The following is a 20,159-nucleotide window of genomic DNA, read 5'->3' on the forward strand; positions in this document are numbered from 1 at the left end:
AAAGTCATGTTATGTAAAACTTTCAGTTAACTATGTGTAGGTATATAATGCACATACACTGTGTCAAGATGTAAACTAAACTGTGTTTTTCTTGTGAATGCTCAGGAAGATACTAGACCAAAATATGTAATCCTTTCACCTCCACTAATTTACCTTTCCAATACACACACACACAGACAGAGCAAGAAAAGTCTAAAGATATTTCTGATATCACGTATTGGTACATTTGGTGCAAATTCAACACAGAATTGTTGTTAAAATTGTTGTTAACTGTTGTTAAGACAACAGTTTTAGTTGTCTGAAAGCAAGATGTGATAAATGAGCCTGAAAGGCCACCAGTCAAAGCCAGCAATGTGATCTGTAGATGAACACCAGGTGACCGTGACAAGACAAGGTATGGTACTATGGATGCCAGAAAAGTCAGAGGCACCCTTCACGTGCAAGCCACGAGGACACAATGAGCCCCCTTCAAGCACACAGCCATAGGACTGAGAGAACTGGGGTGGCTCTAAGTTGTGCCTGACTCTTTGCGACCCCAGAATCATGATCTTTTCCTGTGAGTTGGCTCTTTTACATCAAGTGACCAAAGTATTAGAGCTTCAGCTTCAGCATCAGTCCTTCCAGTGAATACTCAGGGTTGATTTCCTTTAGGATTGACTGATTTGTAAGCTAGATAAAAGTAAACTTCATTTTAGGGGGGCAGTATATGTGAATATAGTATGAGCAATTTTTTCTATGTGGCATAAAAAAATTTATACTTTTCCCTTTCTGTTTTGAGAATCCATTCTTTAACTTTTAAATTTTGCTGTACAATCTCATTGATAACATTACTGTGACATTAACTTTTCTGAGGCCATTACTTCTATTTCTTTTATATTATGTCTTTTTCATATCCTTTATTTACAAAAGTTTTCCATTTTGATGTCAATACTTTCAAGTGATATTTTTTTAATAAAGGTATGTGGGTGGTATATATTTTGGATTTTTCTATGTCTGAGGAATTTTTTATGCCTTTGTATTACTTACCTCTGGTTTCATAATTTTAATGTCTGTATTCTTTCTGCTTGAGTTCTGGAAAAAGTTTCTTAAACTGTCTTTTGATGAGTTGAATTTATTTTTGTAATATTCTTTGTGGTGGTCATTTTTTCCAATGAATTTGAATACTCAGAAACAGCATATTTTCTCTCCAAAAGTTTCTTATTTTCAGCTGTTCCTTTCTCATAACAGACTGCTCTTATTAGTTGATGTAATATCATCTCCAAATTTAATGAAAATACTAATGAGACATATTTGCTTAAATGGTTTGGATGGTCATTGGAAGTTCTTTTATATAATCACTATTAAGTTTTTTAAAACCCTGATTCACTTTTTGAGTAATTTCTTAAAGAAAATTATCCCCACTCCCCCTTTTAGAAGAATCTGTATGTATTTGAAAATCTCTTTCTGTTTTCATGTAAATGACATCTTGACAGAACATTTTTGTTCATAACTTTATCCATTAAATTTTTCCAGCATTTAATGTTGCAGAACCTTTGTAGGTAACCTGTATCTTTTCCCATTCATAAAATTCTTCTTCTGCTTTTGAAATTAAACATTCTTACCAGGAAATGTTTAAGTACAAATCTCTTTTAATTAATTTTGATTATTACTTGATGAGTTGAAATCTACATTTTCAGGTTTTTGTTTTTTAATCAGGGAAGTTCTATCAAATTGTCGAGTGCTTCTTCTGGATTATTCTTTAGCAATGCAAATTATCTGGTATACTGGATATCTATTTTTGTCATTCATTATTTATCATCTTCTCTCTCATCATCTTTGTGTAACTCATTTCCTATTCAACTTAAAAGAACTTCTCAAACATTCCTTCATCCTTCATTTTCTGCATTGTCAGTTCTTTACTGCTTCTCAGGTGGCTTTATGACTTTACATTTTTCCGTATTATTTTATATTTCCTCAACTGTTTTAGGTCCCTTTTCTTTTCCTTTCATATTTTATCACCTAACAAAGTTCTTATTTTATTTAATGTCACTGAAATCATAAAACATATGGTGCTAAAACTGACTTCTTTTGCTGTTGAAAATTCTTTCCATAGACATGTTCTTCCACCTCAGGAATTTTGTTACATCATTTATTTTCAGTTGTTAAAATCTTGTAAGCCCTATTTTCATCTTTCAATGTGGGAAGGTATAACTGGGTCTCATATTTGCCATATATATGGCAATGTCTTGAACTTGCAAACTTCTCTAAAAACTAAATCTGGGGAACAAATATCGTATGATGTTGCTTATATATGGATTCTAAAAAATAAAAAAGGTACAAAAGAACTTATTTATAAAATGGAAGTAGAGTCATGGATGTAAAAAACAAACTTCTGGTTACCAGGGATAAGGGAGGGGAGGGATAAATTTGGAGACTGGGATTGACATACACACGCTTATATATAAGATAGTTAATAAGAACTTGCTGTATAGCACAGGGAACTCTACTCAATACTCTGTAATGGGCTACATGGGAAAATAATCTTAAAAAAAAAAAAAAGAGTGGCTATATGTATATGTATAAATGGTTCACTTTGTTGTACACCTGAAACCAGCACAACATTGCAAATCAACTATACTCCAATGAAAAAAAAATTTTTTTTTTAAGAAAAGAACTTCGTTTGGGGGAAGGGAGTTGGCCTTAATAGCTAAAGTAAGCTTATGTTATTGTTCCATCAATTAGGGGAGAGTAGGGAATGGAATAATTCTTCATCGTTTTTCACAAAGGAATCTCATCCTTGCAAAGTTAGTGTGTTTGTTTTGGACAGGGCCATATCAGTTCCAGCTTGCCATATGTTGGGCTTTTGGACCTGATGTCTACTCCAAGTTCACACTGCTGTATCTGACCTCATTCCTGATCCCTACTGCATCCACATAATCAAAGACAGGACTGCCATTTCCCTGGAGGCCCAGGATATGTGGGGAGGACTCAGCAATGCTGGAGGGAGTCACTGTCATGAAGATGCCCGGTGTTCGTGCGCTCTCTCTTTTGTGGCTTCTTTTCCCCTCTACTGTCCCGCACAGATGCCTCTGGGTGATACTGATGCCGCAGGGTAGCAGGGCTCTGTGGAGGTGGCCTCTGTTCTTCTGATGTCACAGTCTTTCCTTCAGACTCACTTCCAGATTTGGGATTGTTCTTGAGGCTCCTCCAGAACCCTCCTCTACATGTTTTTCTAACTTGGCAACAGGATTGAAAGCAGACCCGGCTGGACCTCCTGCAAACTCAGCTCACCTGCTTTGTTCCTAGTGGAATTTCTTACGAGGGTGTTGGAGGTCAGTGTGGCTGTCCTCCACGCAGGTGGCGGACACGCAGGCGTCCTGCATGGACCTGACGCAGGCTTCCCCGGATGCCTTCTGAAGACTTTCAGGGGATGAAACAGTTTTAGATGATGGTCGGGAAGGCAGTAAGAAGCTAACTGTCTGTGTTCAGCTTCTTTTTCAGAAGTCATCAACAAACTTTCTTTCCTTTCTCATCTCAAACTAAGCCCCTGAGTTCATTCAACCTTAATTTCTGCATTTATGAGGTCCTGAAGCAACATTTCCAAAAGTCACCAATGCCTTCAGCATAGGACCTTTCTCGGTTCTTTCTTGCTGGATATATTTGTAGTATATATAAATAAAAAAGATATGTATTGATGCAGCAAAATGATTTTTGAATGCCTGGTAGGTCCTTTAGAATCTAAAGATTAATTACAGAACAACATGCACTAAGTACTTACTAGGCAGCTGGCATTGTGCTGAGCACTTTACATTCATTGCCATTTAATAATGTGGTGGTTTAGTTCCTCAGTCATATCTGACACTTTTGATGCCCAATGGACCGTAGCCCGCCAGGCTCCTCTGTTCATGGGATTTCCCAGACAAGAATACTGGAGTGGGTTGCTATTTCCTTCTCCAGGTGTTCTTCCTGACCCAGAGATCAAACCCGTGTCTCCTGCATTGCAGGTGGATTCGTTACCAACTGAGCCACCAGAGAAGCCATTTAATAATAGCTAGCACTTAATGAGCACTTCCTGTGTGTGGGCAGCATTCTGCTCTGAGCACAACCCTATGTGATAATACTATTAGGTCCCTTTTCACAGATGAGGAAACCTAGTTCACAAAGAGAATAAGTAACTCATTCAAGGGCACACTAGTGAGTGGTAGGGTTGGGATAAGGACCCTAGAGTCCATGCTCTTAGTCCAAACACTACTCTCCTCCAGTCTTTCCAGTGTTTAAGCCTGTACTCCTAACACCTGTGCAACACTGCCTCCCCATGGAGGGAGGAAGCATACGATTACAATTCGTAGTGTTAGGCTGCTAAGTTAGCGAGAAGTACTGCAGAAGTTCCACACATTTTTATGAGAATTTGGGAATGGGGATGCCAGGGCAAGGTTAAAATTGGTGTACTTGAGTGGAATCAGAAGTGCCAAACTGATTGCCCATTTTAATGGAATAAGGTGTATCAGAGGATTCACCTGTTCGGCCTTCAATCCTCTTGTGTTCCTTTGATAGTGTCTTTTATGACAGTCAATAATCAGGATGACCATATAATTTAAAATCCAAACTGAAACACTTTCAAGAGTAAACTAGGAAGCCACTAATAATTATACTGGGACAAGCACAGGCGAGGAATGAACTGGAATGTACCATCCATTTACTTATGGTTAGATTATGGCTGTCCAATGGCATTTTGTACTTCCTTTGACCTTATATTGCTTATTATTGTGACTGGAGTGTAGTTGAGTTAGGATATTTCTTTTTTTTTTAATTTTCTATATAGTTTCCATAAACTTGATATTTGCATTATCTTTTATGGTGGCTCAGATGGTAAAGAATCTGCCTGCAATGTGTGAGACCCAGGTTCAAATCCCTGGGCCGGGAAGATCCCCTGGAGAAGGGCATGGCAACCCACTCCAGTATTCTTGCCTGGAGAATTTCATAGACAGAGGAGTCTGGTGGGCTACAGTCCACGGAGTCGCAAAGAATAGGACAAAACTGAGTTCCCTTGGACTGCAAGGAGATCCAACCAGTCCATTCTGAAGGAGATCAGCCCTGGGATTTCTTTGGAAGGGCTGATGCTAAAGCTGAAACTCCAGTACTTTGGCCACCTCATGCGAAGAGTTGACTCATTGGAAAAGACTCTGATGCTGGGAGGGATTGGGGGCAGGAGGAGAAGGGGACGACAGAGGATGAGATGGCTGGATGGCATCACTGACTTGATGGACGTGAGTCTGAGTGAACTCTGGGAGTTGGTAATGGACAGGGAGGCCTGACATGCTGCGATTCATGGGGTCGCAAAGAGTCGGACACGACTGAGCAACTGAACTGAACTGAACTGAGTGACTAACACAACATTTTATGTAAATAATGATGGTTAAGATTCTGATCATAATCCTTTTGCCAAAAGGTGTTGGCGAAGTCCTGTTCTAGGTGATTCCTACAGGAATGAGCTGTATATGGTTAAGCAGCAGGGTATGAGGAAAAGAAGATGAGGCCACTGAATGAGACCTCAGAGGACAAACACCAAGGGTTATTCTTCTCCATGTCTTGATAATGGACCCCTCTGCTGCTTATTATGTGATATGAGCTGTTACAGGGTTGAGAGACTCTGAATAAAGAACAAATGTAGAATGAAGATGATATGTAAAGAGATGACTATTTTCAATTTTTCTGTACCACTGTGAGCCCACAGCTAGTGACGGGAAGGGAAGAAATGCCAGTATCATCTCAAAAGTTATGAGGGTATCACCTATACAAATATGGAAATGGTGATGAGGTCACTAAAGCTAAAGGCAAGAAAGAGCATGGGGTTAGTTCAGGGAACTGCACACCAACAGTTTTGTTGGAAATTGCAAGGGTGTTGGGTGTGGTAAGAGATGAAACTAAGGGCAACACATAGTAATCAGAGCAAAAAAGCTTTAGAATCCCTTGCTAAGGAGTTCACATTTTATACTGAAAGAACTTGGGGAGTATTTAGAAGTTGAAGGAGTGGGGGAGATGAAAAGATCAACTTGGTACCAATGTCAAGACTATAGAGTAGTGTGTACATGCTCAGGTGTGTCGACTCTTAGGAACTTCATGAACTGTAATCTGCCAGGCTCCCCTGTCCACAGAATTTTCTGGGTAAGAATATTGGAATGAGTTGACATTTCCTACTCCAGGGAATCTTCCTGACCCAGGGATCCAATCCATGTCTCCTACATCTCCTGCATTGTCAGGCGGATTCTTACCACTGAGCCACCTGCAAAGCCCCAGGGGGAAAGGTTAAAAAAAAAGAGGAGGTAAAGAGACCAATTTAGAGAACATTTCCATGAACTGGGTGGGAAATGGCCTGAACTAAGGTAATGATAGGGCTTCACTGGTGGCCCAGATGGTAAAGAATCCGCCTGCAATGCAGGAGACCTGGGTTCGATCCCTGGGTTGGGAAGACCCCTGGAGGAGGGCATGGCAGCTGACTCCAGTATTCTTGCCTGAAGAATCCCCATGGATAGAGCAGCCTGGCACGCTACAATTCATGGGGTTGCAAAGAGTTGGACACGACTGAGCAACTAAGCACAGCACAGCAAGGAGATGACAAAGCAGAGATGTGGGAGCAGACACTGCCAGGCTTAGGAGTATAAGAGGATTCATCCCAGCCTTTTGGCTTACGTGGTTAGATCTATGGGTGATGCTGCCCCCAAGACTAGGAACGGAGATGATGATTTTAGGGGGAAAACATCTAGTTCGTCACCCCTCCACTGAAATTCTCTCTCTCCTGGCCTCAGTGGTAACAGTTCTTAGTTGTTTCTCTTCTAACTGTTCTGGCGAATTCTTCTCACCTCTAGTTAATGGAGTTTTCTTCTTTGGCCCAGACATTCCTTTTGGCAATTCCTCGAGGTTGGACCCTGGCCATCTTCCTCATTTAACACCACCTCTCCTTGACATTTTTTAACCCTGATATTATCTTGATATTATCTCCATATTATTTATTATCATATCCATATTTTCATCTACTACTCTTGGGCTGACAACTCTCAAGTCTTTTTTTTTTTTTCCCCAGTTACAGGGTATAAATCCAACTGCCTACTCAATACCTTCACCCAAATGTCCTACGTGTTCAGACTCAACATGTCCACACCAAACTCCTCTTTTCTTCTGAAACCTACTCCTTCCCCTCATAGCTCTTTCTTCTCACTCACTCACAGCCAACTGCTCATCAAGTCCTGGTACTCCACCCTACAAAGTCACTCAATTTCATTTGTTCTTTTTTTCCCATTCCCCCAACATAATCCCGTAACCTACTGTTGATATGAAAAATCCTGCTCTTCCCAGATTCTTTTTCTGTCACCCTCACTGTCATGCTTACATCACAAAGAGTATGTGTCATTTCACCTTCTTGTGTTGCTCCTTGGGCATCGATGTTTTTTTCTTTACTTTGTCACCTGGAAAAACCCTGCCTGAGGTTCAAGTCCTGGATCCGGTTACCTTCTCTAGAAAATCTCCTAAACCTCTCTAATCTCAATCAAAATTCATTATTTCACCAACTCTGTTTCCCTAGCCCTTTGTCTCTTCTGCTAAACTGTGAAATCCTTTAGAGCCAGGAACATGTCATAGGCATTTTGTAATCTGATACATTTAGCAAAGTTTGATAAATACTGAATGGAACTGATGTACTCCTTACCCTAGACAGGAAGTCCAATTTATAATCTAAGGAGATGTCTTTTGTTAGAAGAACACATCCATTTCCTCTAGGGGTAATTACCACCATTACCACCACCAGCATCACTGTCATCACCACGACCACCACCACGACTGCTACATCATCAATAATACTATAATCATTATCACCTCTACCATCATCATCAATACCATCATCACCATCACCACCACCAATACCATCATCAGTAATACCACCACCAATACCATCATCACCACCACCACCATCACATCATCAATAATACCATTATCTTGATCACACTACCATCACCATCAATACCATCACTGTCACCATCACCACCACCATCACATCATCACTATCACCATCACTATCACCACTGCAATCACCATCAATACCATCTTCACCATCACTGTCGCCCCCTCCACCATCATCCCCATCACCACTGCAATCGCCATCAACACCATCTTCACCATCACTGTCGCCCCCTCCACCATCATCCCCATCACCACTGCAATCGCCATCAACACCATCTTCACCATCACTGTCGCCCCCTCCACCATCATCCCCATCACCACCACTGTACTGTCACCACCATCACCACCACCATTATCATCATCTAGGACACTCACATACCAAATGCTTCATTAAGGGTTTTAATTGAATATTATTTAATCTTCAGGATACTTCTGTGAGGCAGTAGTTTTAATACCTGTTTTATTAATGAGAAGACTGAGGTTCGGAAAGGCTAAAAAATCTGTTCAAGTCATACAACTTAGTAAAAGGTTGAGCTGGTATCTAAAGCCAGAAATGCCTGATTCCAAAGTCAGCTTTCTTAACCTCTGTGATTAGTCCAGTTCATGCCCCTGAGGAACTGGGGTATGTTTCCTGCCTGGAATCTTGACAGAAAGGGAACAAAGGATTGTCCTAGCAAACACTACGGCCTCCATGTGTATGCACACACGCAGGACCTGCCAACACAGCAGGGCAAAGCATGGCTTATTTGTGACCTTGGCTCTTCCTTCGCTATATCATGTTGAGCCTTCCATACCACCATCTAAAGTAAGAACTCTGCTTGGCATTCAGTTATCAGGTGTCTGCTTCCTTAGCCACATCCGCATGAGAGAGGAACAAGGCCATCACTATAGGACAGCTTTTCTGGTCTTTCTGTTCACTCTCATGATTTATTGTGGGAGGGAAAGAACCACATCACAATCACTTGGGAAATTTTCCAAAAGATACAAGCCTGCCCTTGACCCTTAAGGTTCTGATCTGGTCCCTAGTTGAGAACCACTGGTTGAGCACATTCATTTCCAAGGTCAGCAGTTTCCACTGGCCCTCTGGTTCCTCCTGTAGATAAATGCTCTTCCTCATCAGATGTAGTCCTACGATGCCTAAAATCAGTATCACTGGCATGCCTTGCTCTACCTGCTTTCTTTCAGTCAGGAGTTCTCAACCAGGGTGGTACCACCTCAAGGAAGGCATTTAGGGATATAAGTAGAGGTATTTATTTATTGAGTGTCACAATGACTAGAAGCTCACGGCATTTACAAAGGAATGATCAGAAATGCTAAGCATCCTACAGTCCCTCTCAGTGAAGAACTGTCCACTGAAAATGGCAATGACACCTTCACTGAGAAACACATTTGGTTGGAACCCAGATACTCTTGATTCAAGGTCGGAATTAGCCTCTGCAACACACAGCATCCTCTGAGCCTGGCTGCCTCAGTGTTCCAGGGGCTGCTCTCCCCTGGTGTACAGGGGTGCCAAGTCGCTTCCGTTGCAGCCAACACTCTGCGACCCTACGGACTGTAGCCCACAGACTATTCTGTCCATGGGATTCTCCAGGCAAGAATGCTAGAGTCAGTTGCCTTATCTCTTCCAGGGGATAGTCCCGACCCAGGGATCGAACCCTTGTCTCAGGCATCTCCTGTATTGGTAGATGGGTTCTTTACCACCAGCACCACCTGGGCATCCCGCTCTCCCCTCACAGCTTTTCAAATTCCCTCATAGTCCACAAACTATGAACAAAGGGATTCTGAGCTTCTGAATACATTCATGTAATACTTAGCTATCAGGGAAACATGTCTCATCTTCATTTCTACTTTCTATTTAGTCTAATTTAATCCCGTGCCCACTGCACTGAATTTTTCATGTAAAGAATGGGAGCAATGGGCAAGGAAGGAAAAGAACAAGAGGCCATCACTGCCACACAGGCGGATTTGAACTGTCGTGTCTGACTGTAATTCCAGGTTGATGAACATATCTAAGACATGGATCAACACTGACCCTGGACCAGAAGTCTTATCCTTATATCCTCTCCCAGGGACTACTCCTTTCTTGCTTACTCAGGCAAAAGTAGTGTATAGTTAAAGATTTATAGTAAAGACTTTTCATGCCCACCCATATCTGGCTTTCCTCTCCCTTTAGAAAAACAGGAGGATGGTATTTTTCCACACCCTATTTGTTGGTTTGGTGGTGATGGCAGTGGGCCTTCCAGGTGGCTCAGTGGGTAAAGAATCCACCTGCAATGCAGGAGATGCAGGAGACATGGGTTTGATCCCTGGACTGGGAAGATCCCCTGGAGGAGGGCATGGCAACCCACTCCAGTATTTTTGCCTGGAGAATCCCATGGACAGAGGAGCCTGGTGCACCATGGTCCACAGGGTCCCAAAAAGTAGGACACGACTGAAGCTACTTGGCACGCACACCTGCGTGTGTGGTGATGGTAGTGGTAGTATTGATGGTGCGATGGTGGTGGTGATGTTGAGTAGTCACGTGACTAGTTCTGACCAGTGGGTTGTGAGTGAAGGATGCATGTCATTTCACATGTCTACAGAGTTGAATTTCCCTTTCCCATCAGATTCAATCTGGACAAATCATTAATTTATTGGCAGTGCTCCAGCCAGAGACTCTCCAGCATTTCCTTCCTTTGCAGCAATGATGGTAAAAGCCAGTATTGAGGAATTTGCACCAGTCTAGCTTCCAGGATAGCACCCTGAGCAGAGCCCCTGTTGCCCCTCACCAGATGTGTAGCAGAGACAGAAATTACAAAGATTTATACCTTTGCTGTTTTGTGTCACTGTGATTTGGGGGATTTTTTGTTACCATGGCATACCATAAACTGCACTGACTGAGTCAATGTTCTCCTGCATGCTTAGATTCTTTTCATCTCTGTGCATAGATCGTGAGTCAGAGATGCCTGGATTTGAGGCTGATTTCACCACTTACAATGACCTTGGCTAACCTTGCTAAACCTCAGTTTCCTCATGTGTCAAATAGTGATCATGGCCTTATGTGGTTATAAAGGAGATAACTAAATGGGATCATACAGGCAAAATGTTTACACAATGCGTGGCAGGTAACATGGACTCAGTACACTTACTTATTTCTTCTCCTTTTTGATCTAAAATTGACTTTACCTGCGTGCATGGTAAGTCACTTTATTCGTGTCCAACTCTTTGCGAGCCTATGGACCGTAGCCCGCCAGACTCCTCTGTCCATGGGGATTCTCCAGGCAAAAATACTGCAGTGGGTTGCCATTCCCTTCTCTGGGGGAATCTTCCTAACCAGGGATCGAACCTGTGTCTCTTATGTCTCCTGCGTTGGCAGACATGTTCTTTACCACTAGCACCACCCGGGAAGCCCAACCTAACCTGCCCCCCGCCCCAAATCCTCATTAGAGCCTTTAGCTTTGCCTGCCTGGAGTCCTTCTAATGTCCTCCTACCTAAAAAGCAAATAGCTTTGGACTGCTTGCTGTTTTCTTCCATTCCTTGCAGCCTCCAGGACAGGACAGTGTTGACAACAGGTATTGTCACCTGTACTTTTACTGGAGCACACACTTGTGATCAGACTTGAGAACAAATCTATGCCAAATGAATGAAAGAATCAGCTCTTCCAGATGGAAGAAATCTAATCACTATTTTCAGTACAAACGTGGTATGTCTGGGAAACACATCAGGAAATAGCCAAATACCCACTTGGTCTTTTGTTGCCCAGTAATCACTGCAAGAGGCAAAATACAGTCTCTGGACATCATATCAAAAATAGACACATGTTCTAAATTCAGTTCAGTCGCTCAGTTGTGTCCAACTCTTTGCGACCCCATGAACCACAGCACACCAGGCCTCCCTGTCCATCACCAACTCCAGGAGTCCACCCAAACCCATGTCCATTGAGTCAGTGATGCCATCCAACCATCTCACCCTCTGTCATCCCCTTCTTCTCCTGCCCTCAATCTTTCCCAACATCAGGGTCTTTTCAAATGAGTCAGGTTTTCGCATCAGGTGGCCAAAATGTTGGAGTTTCAGCTTCAACATCAGTCCTTCCAATCAACACCCAGGCCTGATTTCCTTTAGGATGGGCAAATCCTATTTGCATTTGTGTGACAGCCAAGTCTCACTAAGGGATGCCAGAGTTTGCTCCTGGACTGTTGGGAGTCCTACAGGATTTGAAGATAATTGCAGGTTATCTCAGGATGGGTGCCTTCCTCCAGCACTCCTGGATTCTATTCTCAGCTTGACACTGAGTTTTACCAGGTCTCCACAGATAGAGGTAATTACTTGGCAGGCCCAGACAGAAGCACAAAATAAAACAAAAGAGTTCTGCCCTATTTATTTTGAACCATAAGCCAAACCTTCCAATTTGCAAGCAGTTCTACCAACTGTTACCTGACCTGATAAGACCTCTCCAAAACTACAATTCTTTCAATTAAGGAAGAATAATGAAAAACCATCAAATCCATCTTGATATCAAAAAGAAGACATTCCAAGGCCCTGAAAAGCTTTTTTCCCTGATGCTTCTCAGAATTATTACTGTATCATTTTCAAGGTACCTTCTAATGAACTCTGTCTTCCTTATTCAGAGTCAAGTTTGCATTTTCATTACTGGAAGTCTTCTTCCAAAGCACTTCTGAAAACAAGCTACATCTGTGAGTTTTAACATGTCTACAGAGTTGAATTTCCCCTTTCCACTGGATTAAATGTGAACAAATTATTAATTTATCAGATCTTTAAGGGCATTATAATCAGAGGTCCTTAGAGTCCTGCTACCCATCAGGTAATCCCCAGACCTCTGGAACATCTCCATGGGCTGCAGAGGGTTGGAGACCCTGAAACTTTCAATCAATTTAGAACTGCTTTAACAGCAGAGCAGTAGCTCCTCAGTTAAGTAACCTTAGTTGCCTTATGCACCATCATTTCCTGAAACTCTGATGCAGGGATTTTTAATTCCTGGAATCTACCCAGTCGTATTGCCATGTGCTTCTCATTATGACCCAACTGCACAGGGCAATGATGAGTGGAAAGAGCTGGGCTGAGAGTCAGGAGCAGACAGCATCCCAGCTTTGTCATTATCTAATCCTAGGTCCTTCCACAGGTCACTTAATCCAGTGGGTTGACCAAGGTTGAACAGTTTTCTCATCAGTAAATTAGACACTAGTGCGTTTGCCCTAGCAACCAAGCAAGGTTTTCTCTGGGGCACTTGTGAGACGGTGTAAGTTTTAGGAGACTTTCGTTTTGACTCTAAAGATTTCTTTTGTAAGTTAGTAGCTGGGAATCCAGAACATGGTGTGGTTCCCAGTCTAATGTTATAAAAATCCATTTAATGACTGTGTCTCTGAAGTGTAACACATAGGAAGGGTTCTACAGAGCATCACCACATGTGACCACCCAATTTTGGATGCTGGGGTTGGACTTGCATGAGTGGCAAGACAGGGTCCCTTTGTATGGGGAAAAGAGGAAGAGAAAATTGGTGCTGAACAGAAAAGACGTCGTGGAGGGAGGAGCTGGGGAGTTCTAATGGGGAAGGAGCCCACACAGTGAGCCTGTAGAGGGTCTTTGCAAATGTAAGGATTTGTTGGGTGACAGGCTGTGGCTTTAGGAAACCCTGTAGGTCAACTATTCAAGGCTTACTGCCATCCTCCAGCTCACTATCTCCTCCACTTCTCCTGCCCCACCCCACTCAACCATTCTATTTTTGAAATCTGTAGGGCACACATGAATATAGCCAGCACTTCCCCAGACTCACGATGGAGAGTCCATTTTTTCCACTTAAGTGACTAACAGCTCTCTATAAAACAGACCAATATGTGATATATAAATATCTAGTGTAATAACAGAAGAGCCCTGCAAGAGAGGAAAGGTCCACGCATGTCCATGGGTTGGCCAACTGGGTGCACTAATCTTAGAGGGCCCTCTGGGAGATTTAAGGTGGCTAGCTGCTCCTTGACTGTTTTCCTCTGGATAAAGTCCTTCCAAATCTGACTTTTCAAATCCCTGATTGAATTCCCAGCAGTCTACTTTTCCTGACTGTAACCAGAAAAGCATGCTTGAATGAACATAAAATTCCATCATATAAAGCCTTGTGAAGCCCAGTCCATCAGCTCCGTGGCCAAAGCCGCTAATAATGCCCTATTGTGTTACTGTGGTAGTCTAGGTTATCATTATGAAGTCTTTGCTTCTGGTTGAGAAAACATGACGTTCCATTAAATGTATAATCTGGGTTTCTTCCAAGCCAGAGGTGCATTCTGCTTAAAGCTGAAATGAGCTGAGGTTTAATGTCACAGAAAAGAAGAGAACCATTCGCTGGGAAAAAAGGGAGTTGAGGGGTGGGGAGAAGAATGGTGAATCTACTGCCTTGTGAGCCACTGGTTTCAGCCTCTACAGTGTCTTGTCCGCCAGAGGATCTGAGAAGCCCAAGGAAAAAAAACTCATCAGCACTCTTTCCCTTTGCAAGCTGTAGTGTTTGGGTGCTGGACAGCACTTTCTGGGGAGGTACTTTCTAGGACAAAAGACCATGTCTTTAGGGACCAGCTGGGGGACTGTTTGCTATCACTGGCTTGTGGCCCATCCCCCAGCTTTGGGTTCCACAATCCCATAAATCAGCTCGAATCGAGATGGCAAACTGGAATTGCATACGCTTATCATACCAAGTTCTAGCAACTTTCTCATTCAGCACAAAAATGTCCCTCTCTTCAAGCAATAAGACAACTAAAAGAAGTCAGAGGAGTCCACCTCCATGTAAAGGTAGGTACCTGTAAAGGTCTCCCCACCATTTTTTTCCCAGAGCATTTTTGGGTCCTCAACATTGCCAAGGACCCTATGGTGTATTTAGAAATGTACTCCAGGATTAGACATGAAAGCAAATCCTCTATAACTGTGAGGGGCTTGGAGTTCAGCACTCTGGTTAAGAGAGTCCCCTCACACTTGAAGTGACTTTTTAAAAACTCAAAATAACTTATTTTTGTTGAATATGAAAGTACTATACATTCATTGTAGAAAAATTTGAAGATTCAGAAAAGTGTAAAAAAAGAATTTTAAAATTCTACTTTCTACAGACAAATACTATTACATATTGGGTAAATAAAGACACACATGTGTTTAGCATTTTTTACAAAGGTAGAAACATAGCGTATAATGTTTGGTAATTGTATTTTCCCTTAAGAGTATATTATGTGCACTGTGTTTCTCCTAAAAATATCTTACATGCATGTATAACATGTGTACTCAATATCATGCATATACCACGTCTAACTTATTAAAGCCTCTGTTGTTGGACATTTAGATAATTTTCAGCTTCATTATCATAAACAGCACAGCCACGAACATATAGGCACTCTTTTCTGACTATCTTGGAGTTTTCCTTTGATACATGTTGCCATGCTATCTTCTTGTCTATGCTATTCAAAATAATAGACACATATGGCTACTGAAATTTATATTAAACTTAAATAAAATAGAAAGTTCATTTCCTCAGTCCCACTGGACACATTTCAGGAGTCCATACCCACATATGGCTAGTGGCTACCGTACTGGAAAGCACAAAAAGAGAGTATTTCCATCATCATAGAAAGTTTTACTGGAGAGCACAAACCTAGAAAGACCAAACCAAATTTATATTTTCCTTATAAGATATGACAACGGCCCTCATTCCCACAAGTTAGCCAATGCTGAATATTACAATTCTTTAAAAATCTTTGCCAACGTAATAAATATTACATCTTGTTTGATTTTCCCATTTCTTTGCTAGGGAACTTGAACTTTTTTGTTTATTACCTTTCATAATTTTTTGTGATTTATTCATATAGTAAGCCTGTTTTCTACTGAGATGATCTTTTAAAAACTGCTTATTACATTTTAAGGTTACTCTATAGAGGCGAATTTATGTTGCAAAAGTTTTTGTAACTTGTTATCTTTTATTTGTGGCATTTTTTTCGCTTATAGACATGTCAGATTTTAATATATGTAAATCTTTTTGCAGTTTTCTTTATTGTTGCTACTCTGTTTTTAAAGCTCCAAAGTTAAGATTACAGTAATACTCATTAAGTTTTCTTCTAATTCTTTCAATACTTCATTTTTCAATTAAATGTTTAACATTAAAATCTTTAATTCCCTTGGAATTTATCTTGGTGGTGGTGGTGGGGGTAAAGAGTAAATCTAAACTTCTTCTTTTCCTATGGACCAACCATTTGTTCAAGAACCATTTTTTAAAAAGCCATCCTGTGTTTTATTAATTTGCCTCACAGTACATTTTAATATTTGGAGATATAAGTATTCATTATTCTTTTTCCAAAATGTTTTAGCTCTTAATACTTGTTTTTTTTTTTTTTTCTCTAAGATAAACCTAGAATCATTTTGCTAAATTCCTCTCACCAACAAAATTCTTTCAGAACTCTGATTTTAAAGTTTAATTCAATCTATAAGGTAATTTGGAAAGAGTTTGATAAATCTGCAATGTGGAGTTGTTCCATTCCAGGACATGGTGATTCTGTCCATTTTCAAGCTTCCTGTATGTTCTTCTGAACTGGCTTTAAAAAAAAAAAAAAAGGCAAAATGATGGGCATCTGTGTTTTCAGATGGTCTGAATCTGTGAGCTGGTGATCCCAGCCGCTAGAAGTAACAAAAGAAATTCCATTTCTTAGCACTGGAGTATATTTTCAGTATCCACCTTCTCATAAATCTGCAGGAAAGAGATCTCCCTTTTCATCCAAAGAATCTGGAGTTCAAAACAGCCTTTACGGAAAAAAACCAAACTCCAGGGGCAACTGCAAAGCACATTTGGTGTCTAGCTGGCCAGCTTGCTTTGCAGGACTCTTTTTCCAACTCGCAAATACTTTCCAGTCTGTGAAACTCATGTCCCCTCCACTGTACCAGCAAGCGTCCCGTCCTGGCAGCGGGGCGCTCACAGGACGCTAGTGAGCACTGATCTTCGCTGAGGGGCTTTTTATTGTTAAAGCTGCTTTTTAGTTGATAGCAGGCAACTTCCTTGAATGACTGTGGCTTGGCAAGTCTACGGGGGATTGGGCAGAGTTCAGTTCTCCCTTGAACAGTCCTGAAGCCTCATCCATTTTTGCAAGAAAACCAGGGCTCCTGCACTTCCCTGGTAGCCCACCAGTCAAATCGCCAAGAACTTGACTTCGCCTGCATCAGGGTTTCTCAAGCCCAGAGGGAGGAGAAATATACCCGCAGGGGACTTTTGGCAATGTCTGGAGACATTTTTGCCTGTCACCAAGGAGAGACTAGTGGGGGTTGGGGAGTGGGGTGGGGGACGTTATGGAGCGGGTAGTACCAGCATCTACAGGGTAGCGGCCAGGGATGCTCAACATTCTACAACTCACAAAACATCCTACAACTCACAAGACGTCCCCACAACAAAGAACTCCCTAGCCTCAAACTTAGTGAAGTGGAGAAATTCGCCTTATATTTCTACGAAGTGCCCAGTCTGCCTACATTCTATGATGAGGAACCAGGGAAAAGGAATATGTAGGGCAGAGTTTCTAAACAAGAGACGATTGGCTTTTAAAAGCCCACGCCGCTTACTTTAGACGTGCCTGAACGTTGTTCTACCTCTCCTAAGTCAGCTTTTCTCACCAAGGATTCTAAAGCAAATGGAAAAGGTTCACAGAGAGGTAGTAGGTCAACAGCGTCTTTACACTCCCATCCTCAAACTCAGGCGCCTCGGTCGCCGGAAAGCAAGGCAGAGAAGAAGCTGTCTGGAGAACAAGCAGCGACGCCTGCCCGTCCGGCTCCTGCAGCCGGGAAGGATGGGGACGCGCGCTCGGTCCACAAAGGCGCAGAGCTGGGGCCAGCGCCACCTCCCGCGGCCCCTCTGGGTCCCTGGAGATGCGCGCCTGTCCCAAAGCCACCCTGCCAAGGAGCCCAGCCCGGGAAGAAAGCATCATCAGCTTAGCCTAGGGTGGAACAACTCACGGCACTTACTTGTCCAGAATGAAGTACAGGTCAAATCCCCCGTAGCAGGCTGGACCCCCTTCCTCCCTGCGTCCCCCTTGCCCGGCGCAGATGAGCACAAAAGTGGCCAAAGAGAGACACTTGAAGCCAATGCCCAGGGCTTTCTGCTCCACGGTGGCCATGACCTGCAGCCCAAGGGAGAGAGTATGGTCCTCTCCTCCCCACGCTCCTCGAACTCGCCAGGACCCTCAGGGGCGCGCCATCCGAGGGGCCCTCCTCTCGGGCCCTTTATTCCCCCTCGCTCTCCCGAAAAACTCCCCGGAAGCAATTGTCTGAAGGAGTTCAAGGTTTTCCTTCTGGTTTCCGCTACGATTCTGTTTCTAGGTTTCGGGTTTCAAGAATCCCAATACTGTAGTCCGCTTTTTTTTAAAGGGGCTGCTCCTGACTCGGGCCGGCGGGCCGCTCGGGAGGCAGCGCTGAGGTTTTGCAATTGAAGCAGTTCCGTCCTGACGGTTCTTTGTCCCAGATTTTAAATATTTTGGGGTGGGTTTTCAAATTGTTCTTGGTTGGGGGAGTGCTTACTCTTTTCTCCCTCCTTTCAACCCCCCCGCCCCTTTCATATTTTGATGAGGAAAGAAAGTTCAAAGGGTGCCACCTTGTGGCCAAGGACGGCGAAAGCACTCTTGCGCGTTCTAGGGAGCCTGGCTGTGCACGTTTCTTATTCCTTCTTTTTTCTCACGCATCTTTTCTTTCATTCTCCATTTTTAGTTCTTCCTCACTCGCTAGCCTTTTTATCCTTGTTCTTTCTTTTCCTGTTCTACGTCCGCTGATAAGGTCCATGTAAGCAATTGGTGAGAACTTACTCCAAGCACCACGGCTCTGACCCCAGGCTAGGACCTTTGCAAACAAGATGCTGGACAAACGAGCAGAGAAGAACGGGCCTTTGTTATCTGAATTACCCAAGTGACCTTACTGTACACTTACCGCAGATCACAAAAGAGACTGTTAGGATGCGGTCATGTGACTGTAAACAGCAAAAACAGTACCACACAGAAAGCTGTTCCTGGCATGAAATAGCGGAGCATTCTAGACGGTCTCCAACTCCGATTTTGGAGATTCTGTGGTAAGTTCTTTTCAGCCTGTGAACTTTGACTTTTTTCACCCAATCTTTGATTTAAGACAGAGGAAACAAACAGCTTACAAGAATGTGAACCTTCCAAACAGTTTGGGACTGCCAGAGAAGCTCGGTTTTATACAGGGAGAGATCCTCTTTAGAGTGGGCTCTGGACCCCCGTTCCCAGCGGGAACTCAAGTTTTATCTTCCTATGTCTTCCACTCTGGGAATCCTCAATACACACTCGTGCTCTGTATTTCAGGATTATTGCTCCAGACACTCATCTTCCCCTCTGCTTGAGAGCCTCTAAATTTTGGAGATTCCTAATTGCACTGCTGCTGCTGCTGCTAAGTCGCTTCAGTCGTGTCCGACTCTGTGCGACCCCGTAGACGGCAGCCCACTAGGCTGCCTCCAAAATGTTCCTTTATGGTCTTCATCTCCTGATATTCACACCTCCTCTCCCACACTGAATGAGACTGAACTGTGTGTAATAAATAAGGAACAGCAGAATGATGGTTTGTGACTTCTGAGAATATAAAAGATATTGTGCATTTATCTTTTTAAATTAGAATTTTCTCCAGATGTATGCGTAGGAGTGAGATTGCTGGATTATATAATAACTCTATTCTTAGTTTTTAAAGGAACCTCTATACTGTTCTTCACACTGGTTGTACCAATTTACATGGTCACCAACAGTGTGGGAGGGTTCCATGTGCTTCACAGTCTCTCCAGACTTCATTATTTGTGGACTCTTTGATGATGGCCATTCTGACTGGTGTGAAGTGATACCTCATTATAGTTTTGATGTGCATTTCTTTAATAATTAGCGACTGAGCATCTTTTCATGTGCCTGTGGACCAGCTGCATTTCTTCTTCAGAGAAATGTCTGTTTAGGTCTTCTGCCTGTTTTCTGATGGGGTTGTTTGGTTTTTTTATATCGAACTGTTTGACACCAATGTTCATAGCAGAACTAATTACAGTAGCCAAGACATGGAAGCCACCTAAGTGGCCATCCACAGATGAAAGGATAAAGAAGATATGGTATATATGGACAATGGAATATCACTAAGTCATAAAAAGGAATGAAATAATGCCATTTGCAACAACATGGATGGACTTAGAGATTATCACACTAAGTGAAGGAAGTCAGAGGAAAAAAATAGCATTTGGTGGTATTTAAAA

The 20,159-nt window shown here is 42.5% G+C and overlaps 1 protein-coding gene across 1 annotated transcript in view; it reads right to left on the reverse strand.

Moving 5' to 3' along the window:
• The window catches only part of ANTXR1 (ANTXR cell adhesion molecule 1), a 258,267-nt gene extending 239,866 nt beyond the window's left edge, over window positions 1-18,401 (reverse strand). Inside the window, exon 1 of the mRNA XM_005893586.3 lies at window positions 17,894-18,401. Coding sequence (XP_005893648.3) covers window positions 17,894-18,045 — 152 coding nt within the window. The 5' untranslated portion in view covers window positions 18,046-18,401. The remainder of the gene's footprint in view (window positions 1-17,893) is intronic.
• Window positions 18,402-20,159: the final 1,758 nt, after the last annotated feature.

The sequence above is a fragment of the Bos mutus genome, chromosome 11 (assembly GCF_027580195.1).
Source record: "Bos mutus isolate GX-2022 chromosome 11, NWIPB_WYAK_1.1, whole genome shotgun sequence".
NCBI lineage: Eukaryota > Metazoa > Chordata > Mammalia > Artiodactyla > Bovidae > Bos > Bos mutus.